This window comes from Prionailurus viverrinus, chromosome B4, assembly GCF_022837055.1.
Source record: "Prionailurus viverrinus isolate Anna chromosome B4, UM_Priviv_1.0, whole genome shotgun sequence".
NCBI lineage: Eukaryota > Metazoa > Chordata > Mammalia > Carnivora > Felidae > Prionailurus > Prionailurus viverrinus.
The window spans coordinates 113,899,584-113,911,760 of record NC_062567.1 but is presented as its reverse complement, the minus strand read 5'-3'; the positions used below and the strand labels follow the sequence as shown (position 1 = coordinate 113,911,760).

The 12,177-nt window shown below is 39.6% G+C and overlaps 1 protein-coding gene across 3 annotated transcripts in view; it reads left to right on the top strand.

The window, feature by feature from the left end:
- LOC125170709 (uncharacterized protein C3orf20 homolog) overlaps positions 1–11,760 on the top strand; it is a 136,340-nt gene extending 124,580 nt beyond the window's left edge. For all 3 annotated transcript variants that reach the window (XM_047867394.1, XM_047867396.1, XM_047867395.1), the window contains one exon: positions 11,594–11,760. In XM_047867394.1, the coding sequence (XP_047723350.1) occupies positions 11,594–11,740 (147 nt within the window). In that variant the 3' untranslated portion in view covers positions 11,741–11,760. The remainder of the gene's footprint in view (positions 1–11,593) is intronic.
- The last annotated feature ends 417 nt before the right edge of the window (positions 11,761–12,177 follow it).

Here is a 12,177-nt window from a genome sequence, read left to right as displayed (position 1 = left end):
GTAAATTACAGTGTCACTATGTTTCCCTGCCTGGTAACATAGAGACTGGGTAGGAGAATTGAGGAAATGAGGCTTAGGACAGGGAGAAGTGGTGCAAACAGCTTTAGTCTTAACACCTTATGCAGGAGGAGCCATAAAAGATGGGCCTTGGAGACATAATTACTTACTTATTTTTATGGGCTCCTATTTCTCCTCCAAGGAAAAAAAAAATACTGTGTAGAGTTTAAGAAAAGAATTAACCTGAATAAAACCAACTAATTAGGCAATTATAAATAACTGAATTTTTCATTCTGTTTTCTTTCCAAATCCAGCACCTACTTAAGACATGGCTTTGAAACCTTTAGAGTTAATTTTAAGTATGTGAATCTGGTGTAGTGAAAACTAAGAAAAATATCTAGAAGCAGCTTGTTTAGTCATGTCTGGTTTGACTCTGAGGAATTACAATGCAGGTTCTTTTGGCTAGGAGTCTTATCCTATAAAGCTGCGTGCATGGGTCGTCTGGCTGGCTCTTTGGTGGAGCAGGCAGCTCTTGATCTTGAGGTTGTGAGTTTGAGCCCCACTTTGGGGTTAGAGTTTGCTTTTTTAAAATAAAGTTGCATGCAGAAAATTCTCCTGTGACTGGGGCGCCTGGGTGGCTCAGTCGGTTGAACATCCAACTCTTGATTTCGGCTCAGGTCATGACTTCATGATTCATGGGATTGAGCCCCAAATCAGGTACTGTGCTGACAGCCAAGAGACTGCTTGGGATTGTCTCTCCCTCCCTCTCTCTGTCTCTCCCCAGCTCTCAGGCCTGAGTGCACATATGTGCTCTATTCCTCTCACAAAAGTAAGTAAACATTAAAAAAAAAAAGGGGGGGGGGCGCCTGGGTGGCGCAGTCGGTTAAGCGTCCGACTTCAGCCAGGTCACGATCTCGCGGTCCTTGAGTTGGAGCCCCGCGTCAGGCTCTGGGCTGATGGCTCAGAGCCTGGAGCCTGTTTCCGTTTCTGTGTCTCCCTCTCTCTCCGCCCCTCCCCCGTTCATGCTCTGTCTCTCTCTGTCCCAAAAATAAATAAACGTTGAAAAAAAAAAAAAAAAGAGTTGACTTAAAAAAAAAGAAAAAGAAATTCTCCTATGACTATATGGCAAGTCAGGAAAGCATGTGATTATCAAAGTTAGTTTAAGAACTAGTGATCAAACTTACTAGTAAGATACATAGATTTTGTAATGCTGACTTTAGGGAAAAGTCACAATGTTATAGAGGATGGCTAATCACAGATAAGAAGGGAAGTGAAACTTCTCTCTTAGTGTGGATAAATTTATAACTTCCCTCACCAAATCCTACCAGCAAATTTGTTGTAGGGGCAACCAATCACCCTATTTTCTCATTTCTAGTTTCTGATTTTAGAGGCATATTTGATCAGGTGCTTATATGTCTTCTATCTACAACCCAAAAGAAGCAATTTTTTCTTACAAAAGACCATGGGAGTAAAACCAATACCTACAAAAGAAATATGAAAATCTTACTGATTTTCGTATCAGTATCTGATATCACAACAGTTATTTCAAAATCAGGGAAACCCCAATAGATAGCTATTCCTTATCCATTATTGGAAGACTATAATGCTTCTGTACTTTAAAAGCCAACACAGCTTAATAACCATTAAAAAAATTAGAACAGTGATCAAAATTTTGATGAAATGAGAACATAAGCCTTGGGGGCAGAAACTTGAGTTTGAGAAGCACCTGGATGGCTCAGTCTGTTAAGTGTCTGACTCTTGATTTTGGCTCAGGTCATGACCTCGTGGTTCTTGAATTTGAGCCCCCACATCAGGCTCTGCATTGACAGTGTGGGACCTGCTTGGGATTCTCTCTCTTTCCCCCTCTCTCTGCCTCTCCCCTGCTCTCTCTCTCAAAATAAATAAACATTAAAAAAAAAAAAAAAGCCACCTAAATCAGATTACAGCACTTCTCTGCTCAGAACCCTCTAACAGGTACTCATCACTCTTAAAGTAAAATCCCAGATCTTTTCTCTGGACCACAAGTCTTTGTGTAATCTGACCCTCCCTCTCTTCCACTTCCCCACTTGCCCCCCTTGCTGTTCCCCTTTGGAGCCTTTACACATGGTGCTGTCTTTGCTGGTTGTCCTCCAGATAGTTGCACAGTTTATTCTCTCATGTAATCAGGTCTTAGGCAAAGGTTATACTCCCTCAGTGGCCTTTCTTTTCTGTTCTGTCTAAAAGATCCCTTTTCACTCTCCATTCCTTACCTGCTTTATTTGGTTTATAGCACTGATCACTACTTGTTTTATTATCTGATCCCCACAATGAGGGCAGGGACTTTGTCTGTTTGGTTCATTCCTTCATCCCAGTGCCTAGAAAGGTGCCCAGAAAAATAGTAGATTTTCTTTTTTAAAAGAATTTATTTTATTTATTAATTTATTTTTTTAGAGAGAGAGAGAGCACACGTGCACGAGTGGAGGAGGGACAGAGGGAGAGGGAGAGGGAGAGAGAGAGTCTTAAGCAGGATCCACTCCCAGAATGGAGCCCGATGCAGGATTCAATCCCATGAACCATGAGATCATGACCTGAGCTGAAATCAAGGGTCACTTAACTGACTGAGCCACCCAGGCATCCCTAAGATTTTATTTTATTATTCTTTTTTAAATGTTTATTTTATTTTTGAGAGAGAGAGAGAGAACAGGGGAGGACAGAGAGAGAGAAGGAAACAGAGGATCTGAAGCAGGTTCCACGCTGACAGCATACAGCTTGACGCAGGGCTTGAACTCACAAACCGTGAGATCATGACCTGAGCTGAAAGAAATCAGATGCTTAACTGACTGAACCACCCAGGCGCTCCCCTAAGATTTTATTTTTAAGTAATCTTTACACCCAACGTCCAGCTCAAACTCATAACCCTGAGATCAAGAGTTGCATGCTTTACCGACTGAACACCCCAGCACCCCCCAAATAGATTTTCAATAAATAATTTTTGATAGAGTGAATGAACATTCACCATTCCTCCATCAGGAATGACAAACATATTTTTACTTTGCTTTGTCCCTTTCATTTATTAACCAAGCCTTTGCCCCAGCTTTTGGCAAGGACAAAAGGCAGGACTTCTACAAGGAAAAAAATATCTGCTGTGAATCCTGGCAACAATCCTAAGAGGTGATGATGCTGTTTCTTTTTAACATAGGGAGTTCAAGGAGGTTACAAAGCTGAGATGTGGAGCTGAGATCGGAGCCCAGGTGCCTGGACTCATAGTCCAAAGTGTAGAATAGGAAGTGTCTGTTGGCAGCATTACGATGCAGTACAAGGGCAGATAGGGTAGAAATGGCCTTCTCTTTGTTTTCATGTAAATGAGACATTTTAGGATTCTTGGGAAAGAATGTTTTGGAGGTCTCCTCACTCTACTAACACATATCCCTTTTCTGGTCTCTATTTGAATGAGAGTTGCTATCTGGAAGCATATTGGGAAGGATTCCTTAAGAGTACATGGTGAGAAAGAGGTAAAAGATCTGTAGGCTGAAAACTATAGAAAGCTTATGAAAGAACTGAAGAAGACACAAAGAAATGGAAAAACATTCCGTGCTCGTGGATTGGAAGAACAAATATTGTTAAAATGTCAATGCTACCCAAAGCAATCTACACATTCAATGCAATCCCTATCAAAATAGCACCAGCATTCTTCACAGAGCTAGAACAAACAATCTTAAAATTTGTATGGAACCACAGAAGACCTCGAATAGCCCAAATAATGTTGAAAAAAGCAAACCAAAGCTGGAGGCATTACAATCCCGGATTTTAGCCTGTACTAAAAAGCTGTAATCATCCAGACAGTATACCATTGGCACAAAAACAGACACATAGACCAATGGAATAGAATAGAGAACCCAGAAATGGACCCACAAATGTATGGCCAATTAATCTTTAACAAAGCAGGAAAGAATATCCAACGGAAAAAATACAGTCTCTTCAGCAAATGGTGATGGGAAAACTGGACAGCTACATGCAGAAGAATGAACCTGGACCACTTTCTTACACCATACACAGAAATAAACTCAAAATGGATGAAAGACCTAAATGTAAGACAGGAAACTATCACAATCCTACAGGAGAAAAGAGGCAACAACCTCTTTGACCGTGGCCACAGCAACTTCTTACCTGACATGTCTCCAAAGGAAGAGAAATAAAAGCAAAAGTGAACTATTGGGACCTCATCAAGATAAAAAGCTTCTGCACAGCAAAGGAAACAATCAACAAAACTAAAAAGCAGCCAGTGGAATGGGAGAAGATACTTGCAAATGACATATCAGGTAAAGGGTTAGTATCCAAAATGTATAAAGAATTTACCAAATTCAACACCCAATAAACTAATAATCCAGGGAAGAAATGGGCAGTAGACATGAATAGACACTTTTCCAAAGAAGACATCCAGATGGCTAACAGACACATGAAGAGATGCTCAACATCATTCATCATCAGGGAAATACAAATCAAAACCACATTAGATACCACCTCACACTGGTCAGAGTGGCTAAAATTAATAATTCAGGAAACAACAAATGTTGGTGAGGATGTGGAGAAAGGGGAACAATTTTGCACTGCTGGTGGGAATGTAAACTGGTGCAGCCACTCTGGAAAAAAGTGTGGAAGTTCCTCAAAAAATTAAAAATAGAATTACCCTATGACCCAGCAAGCACTGGGTCATATAGCACTACTAGAAATTTATCCAAAGGATACAGGAGTGATGATTCATAGGGGCATATGTATCCCGATGTTTATAGCAGCACTATCAACAATAGCCACACTATGCAAAGAGTCCAGATATTTATAAACTGATGAATGGATAAAGAAGATGTGATACACACACACACACACACACACAACGGAATGCTACTTAGTGACAGAAAAAAAGAATGAAATCTTGCCATTTGCAACCACATGGATGAAACTGAAGGGTATTATGCTAAGTGAAATAAATTAGTCAGAGAAAGACAGATATCATATGTTTTCACTTATATGTGGAGTTTTAGGAATTTAACAGAAGACCATAAGGGAATAGAAGGAAAAATAAGTTACAAAATAGAGAGGGAGGCAAACCATAAAAGACTCTTAAATACAGAGGACAAACTGAGGGTTGATGGACGTGGGAGGTTTGTGGGGGGAGCGGGGAAAATAGCTGGTGGGCATTGAGGAGGGCATTTGTTGGGATGAGCACTGGATGTTGTATGTAAGTGATGAATCATGGGAATCTACTTCCGAAGTCAAGACTACACTGTATAAACTGTATGTTAGCTAACTTGACAAAAAATTACTAAAGAGTAAGTGATGAGTGCTTTAGAGGGTAGTTAGAACCTCCCCTTTCATTTAGTCACTAGGTCAATATTTGGTCACCACAAGGCTAATATATTTAGTTTGAGAGAGCAAATCAGGGACTGTTTGCTTGGTTTGAGCAGTTTGGACAAGTCTTTCAATTGCATTCAACTGCTGGAACAATGATATAACCAGTGTGGTTTAAACATTTCACCTCTCAGCATAGCCAGCCAGGTTAAATGGGACAGACTAGATCCCACTAGATAATTAGTATATCTTTTCAGTTTATAAAGGGTTTTTGCAAAGATTCTCACACTGATTTGATGAGTATAGGGAACTTAAACATTGAGGACAGTGGGACAGGTTGGGGCGGGAGGAAGCAAATGTTTAAATGAGATTACCAGTTTAATATGTGAATGAACAATGCACAGAGGAAATTAATTGCCTACTTAATTGACTTCTTTTAGGAATCTAGTGATTAAAATAAATGCAAACTGAGGGGATTATGCTTCTTGAAGTGGAAATTAGGTTTCTTGTGTGCATGCATGCATTTATGTGCATGTGTGTTCTTGTATGTGATGACCTATGCCAGAAAATAAGATAAAATGGACAAAATACATAGAACAAACACCTAATTTGAAGTAAAAAAGCCTTTTTGGAGAACCTAATCTATTATTTTTTCTTGCTAAGAGTCTTGGGCTCTTGGGCTAGACACTGAACTTATTTGAAAGTCACTTTTCTCATCTATAACATAAGAATACTTATTTCACAAAGGTAATTGTTGTGTCTAGTACGAAGACCATTCAGTAAATGTGTATTGAATTAAAAATTCTTTCCATTTGTTCACATTAATTATTAACAAACAAGATATTGTAAAGTCATAGCTCATTTGGATTTTTTGAATGGTTATTCAAGTATTCTTCATAGACTTTATTTTTATTATATTTTCAAGATGTATTCATTCCTAAGATATCTTGGGATATGTAATAAACCAAAAAGAAATATAAATAAATAGGAGGCACACAACAAGGTACAAACCAGACTAAATAAATATGTCTTACATCCTTCCCTGAAAGGTGGCTTACATGGGTAAAAGTGATCAGGACTTGACTGTGACTCCATAGAAAACATCTTTGCTTTGGTAGCTGTAGGAACTCAATGGAAGCCCCATATTCTGTTTACTGAACAGCAGATGAAATCCTCAAACTTCTTCAGGGCACTCACAACTCAGGTGGATGGATTTTCATGTCTATAGCCAACCAAAATAAACAAAAAGATCCATTGATGTGGTTAATAATACTATTTAAACACTAGCTTCTTATGGCAACAGCTGAGATTAGGTAAATACTCACAAACTATGAGAAATGCAGTGGCTTAGGAAGCAGACTTGAAGACAGAGGCACTACTAAAAATCTGGCAAAAAAATTCCATTAGAATACAAGAGCAGCCCTTGGAGCACCTGGATGGCTCAGTCAGTTGAACATCCAGCTCTTGATTTTGGGTCAGGTCATGATCCCAGGGTCGTGTCATTGAGCCCTGTGTCAGGCTCAAGCTGAGTGCAGATCCTGCTCAAGATCCTCTCTCTCTCTCCCTCTGCACCTGCCCTGCTCATGCCCTCTCTCTCTCTGTCTCTCTAAAATAAAAAAATAAATAAGAATAAAAACAAGAATACAACAGTAGCCCAAATCATCATAAGCATCCAAATCATCATAAGCATTTGACATGTATTAATCTCATCTTACTGTCATTGCAAACTTCTAAGCCAAGTGTCTGTAAAGTGGGCATACTCCACAAAACCTGGTACTCAGGAAGAACTACTGAGTTAGAACGTTAGAACAAAATGAGGAATCAGAATAGAACCATTTATTATAACACTAATAGTTAAAGAATTACTATTATGCCAAGTCTTCATGTAAGCATGTTACTGACCCTGTAAAATAGGAATAATTGTCCTCTAAGAGCAAGGGACCTGCAGCTCGGAGAGCGGACCACAGGTGTCAAGTGGTAGAAGACCAGGAATTTTAACCCAGTTGTTCTCACTCCAACCCAAGTGTTCCCCCCACTGTATTTCAGCAGCCCCCACAAGGTCAGTTTTGGTTGGATCGCTGTGAGGGCCAAAACAGCAGACCTGGTCTTGGAGATCAAAGAGGGCCTAATAGATTTTCTCAATCCAGTATAATTTGGCATCTGCCTCTGTCACACCACTGTTTGAACTTGTAGGTTCCAAGTCTAAGTTTATTCTTTGGATCTTTCTTGACACCTCTGCATCATTTTGCACTGATCATGCTCCTCTTGAAACCCTCTACTTCTTCGGCTTCTATGTCACATGTTGTATTTCTATCCCTATGCTTTATTTATTTATTTATTTACTTATTTATTTTTGAGAGAGGGAGAAGGGACAAAGAGGAGAGAAAGAGAATCCCAAGCAGGCTCTGCACTGTCAGTGCAGAGCCCAAGACGGGGCTCAAACTCGCAAACTGTGAGATCATTACCTCAGCGGAAATCAAGAGTCAGACACTTAACCAACTGAGCCACCTACGCGCCCCTGACCCTTGGTTTTTATACTACAGACTTAGCCTGGATAATAACGTATTTATTGAATGCTCCTTATGTGGCAGGCATTGTCCCAGTCCCTTTACACGCCTTCACATGTATTATTTAATCTTCATGATAATCCTATGAATCAGGTGGTACTATTGCCTCTTTTGAAAAGTCAAGGAAATTTAGCAACAAAAGAAAATATAGATAAACTGGACTTCATCAAAATTTATGATGTTTGTGCATCAAAGGACACTATCATGAGTGAAAAGACAGCTCACAGAAGGGGAGAAGATATTTGCAAAGCATATGCCTGATAAATGATTAATATCCAGAATATATAAAGGACAACAAAAATAAATAACCCTATTTTAACAATGGGCAAAGGATTTGAACTCAGACATTTTTCCAAAAAATATATACAAATGGACTCATCTTTCTCAATTTTTTAGCAGCAACTGACATGTTAATCACTGCCTCTTCTATAAAATAATTTCTTCATTCGCCTTCCAGGACACCACTCCTTCTGTGTCACTAATTGCTCCCTCTCAGTCTCCTTTTTAGGTTCCTTTTGATCTCCTGGCCTATGAACCATAGGTTCCCCAAAGATCTCAGTGTGCTGACCCCTCTGACTTATGCTCACAACTTTAAACACCACCCAAAATGCTGACATCTCCTACTCTGGATCTTTCTCTTGAACTTAGATTCATATATTCAATTGCCTATCCAGCATTTCCACCTAATGATTAATAAGTATTTTATTAAAAATTTTTTTAACATTTATTTATTATTGAGAGACAGAGAGAGACAGAGAATGAGCATGGCGGGAGGTGGCGGGGGGTGGGCAGAGAGAGAAAGAGACACAGAATCCGAAACAGGCTCCAGGCTCTGATTTGTCAGCACAGAGCCTGACACGGGGCTCAAACCCAAAAACCACGAGATCATGACCTGAGCCGAAGCCAGATGCTTAACTGACTGAGCCACCCAGGCGCCCCAATTAATAACTATTTTATATTTAACCAATCCCAAACCAGCTCAATTTCTACCCAAACTTCACTGGGTGCTCCATCTCAGGAAATGACAACTCTGTTCCTCCAGTTGCTCAGGCCAAAAATCTCAGAATCATCTAGACTTCTTTCTTATACTGCAGATACATTGCATCTGCAAATCCTATTGGCTCTATCTTCAACATATATATCCAGACTTGGATTGCTCCTCAAGACCTTCACTACCAATGAGCACCATCCGTCACATAGCTTACTGCATTAGCCAACAGACATCCCTTTCCCCATCCTTGTCAGACTTCCACACAGAAGATTGCTTTTTAAACTTAATATTTTTGAAACCTGAGTCAAGTCTTGTCAGTCTACTGCTTAACACCCTCCGATGGCTTCCTATCTCAAAGCAAAGCATATACATTACAAGGCCCTCCTCGACCAGCCAGCCCCTTTCTCAAGGAGTTTCACTTGCCTCTTCTCTGCTGTTCTTGTCTCAAGGCCCTTTCACTTACGGCTTTCGTGTGGCTGGTTCCCTCACTCCCTTCAAATGTGACTTCCCTGTATAAAAAGCACTCTACATCCTCCATATTCCTCTTCCCTGGCTTTGTTTTCTGTGGAGCATTTACCACCATCTAACTCCCAATATATTGTCCGGCTCTCCCCTCTAGTATTCACCTTGTTCACTGCTCTGCCCTGAGCACGAGAATAGTGCCTGGCATGCAGCATACACTCAAACTGAATGGCCACTATAGCCTTAGTTAAAATATGAGGGAGGGAGTGCAACTTACAGAGTTTCAATTCATATAGGTTATGTGCTAGATAAAAAAATTATTCCAAACATGTTACCCATGGGGAAAATAATATCAGGGGTCCTAGCTTGATAAAATGCTGGGCACCTCTGGATTAGATTACTCTAGGTTTTCAATTTCAGCTGAACTTCAACTCAATATGATTTCAGAAAGGAGAATTTTTGAATTTTGGTACTGAGCCTGGTCCTACACTGGCCTCTGGACATATACAAACTTAAGGTTTTTTCCAGTTCAACATTTTTCTGTATTTTGACCAAGTTATTTCTGCAAGAATTAAACACTGCAGCCTTGTCTCTTTTTTTCTCCAGACCCCAGGATTAGCCTAAGAGGGGATGGCTTGAATATACACAAAATGAAAAGCTTTCTGCCTGTGTGTGACTAGAAGCCCAAAATTGCAACAAAATCCTACATATCCTCAACTTACCAATTTCTTAAATTACACTTTTCCCCCATATGTATTTCACACTTTTTGAGGTAAAAAAAACTGGCTAAAAGTTGCCCTTATGTCACTGTTTAAGAGATTAACACTGTTCAACTCTTCAGATCCCAGTGTACATATTTTGCACAGTAGCTTTGTCATTGGCCATCATTACCCACCTGTCAGAGCTTAATCTTCTAAGTTCAGGCAAGATAAGTGGATTCATGGCTAATAGCTAGGCATGGGTGCTGAAGAATAAAGTGTTTCAGATCAAGGAACAAGATATGAAACAAGAGATAGGTTCTTTTGCTACTGAAATGAAGATAAAGCAGAAAATTCTATTCCTATAGAGAAAACCTTGTAATAGGACATCCCTTCATGATGAAAAGATTACGCCATCTAAGAGGAAAAGAGTAACATGCAATCATAGGGAACTATTGTTCCTTTTAAGTTCTTATACCCTGCTTTTCACGTACTAGTATTAGACTGCTTTAAGATGTAAGATATACTTAGTTCTTAGCAGTTTAAGTTCTGAGCTGGAACCACCTATACTTTTTCAACTACCATCTTCTCCACCCCTACCACCTCTTATCCTCTTTTCTTAAGGTTGAATATTTAGTAGGCTGCTCACCTGTGCCTAAATATAAGTCCTCTTGCACCCTGGAAAAGAATGACAACCTTGGCTTTTCACAGTAGAGTTGTATCTCTTTGTTAGGAAAAAGAGAATCTGAGAATGTTAGCCCTGGAAAAGAATTTTAGAGGGCTAGTCCAATTCACAAATCATGATTTTTTTTTCTTTTTGAGAGAACATATGTGCGCATGTGTGTGGGGGAGGGGCAGAAGGAGAGGGGGAATCCCAAACTGGCTCTATTCCAGTGCAGAGCCCCATTAGGGGCTCAATCCCAGGACTGTGAAATCATGACCTGAGCTGAAGTCTTGAATTGGAGGCTCAACCCACTGAGCCATCAGGCGCCCCAATGCTTTTTATTTAACAGAGGAAACTGTGCCTTGACATAGTTAAATGATTTCTGTGAGTTTTAGAGACGTTGTTTTGTCCATAATCCAAGTCTACGGACTTCTAAATTCAAAGGCTCTGTACTCTCCCCTAGAGTTTAGCTGAAATGTATCCACAGGCAGCTTATCATAAAGAAGTCTTTTAGAATTGGGGAGGATACTGGTTCTGACACTTCACATGTACAAATTTGAGTGAGAAAACTAAGCCGGTTTCTTGACCTTCAATGTATTCAGGTTCTAGGAACATGTTTGATGCCTAATATTATTTTGTGTACAAATGTAAATATTTTCTCATAAGAACACATTTAAGGTCTTTCTTCAAATAAGTAGGACTAGGGCACCTGGCTGGCTGAGTCAGTAGAGAATGTGATTGTTGATCTGGGGTCATGAGTTCAAGCCCCATGTTAGACATAGAGCTTGGTTAAAATTAAAAACAAATAAACAAAAAACAATTTTTAAAAAATAAGTAGGACTGATTTTCACATGAACAGATTCTGAAACTCTTCTATTAATTTTTACAGATGTACATTAGGGGAAAATTAGTATTTGCCAACTTTATTTTCAATGGCTATAGCACATCTGCTAAAGACCTTCAAAAGCAAATTGTGAAGACAAAGAGTGATTATCATACAGGATATTTCCTACCCAATGACTTCAGGATCCGGTAGAGTAACTAATATATTCTATCTTGTCTCACACTTTTAATTAGTAAATCCCAGATAAGGGCCAAATTTCAAGAACTGCCTTTATGAATGTGTGTTCCTTGCTTCAAATCTTTTCTGGAAAGAGGTAGTTTAAAAGCTCAGTTCAAATGTTTGGGGGCATCTTTTAACTTGCTGAGTAGACATCCTGAGCAAAGCTCACCCTCAGGGTTGAAAAAATTTATGGATAAGAAATTATCATTGAAATTAAATGGTGGTAGGTCCAAGGAATATTGTAGGGATTCGATCCCTTTATGAATCTTGTGATAGATCATTGTGTGGAAATGGCTATTGGGCAACAGAATGATATTGGAATGGTGGTAATTGAAAAAATAAACAATGGGTATATTCACCAGAAGAAATCAACTGCTCCCACACCCCCCCCCCCCCGAACCTGTTTTAAT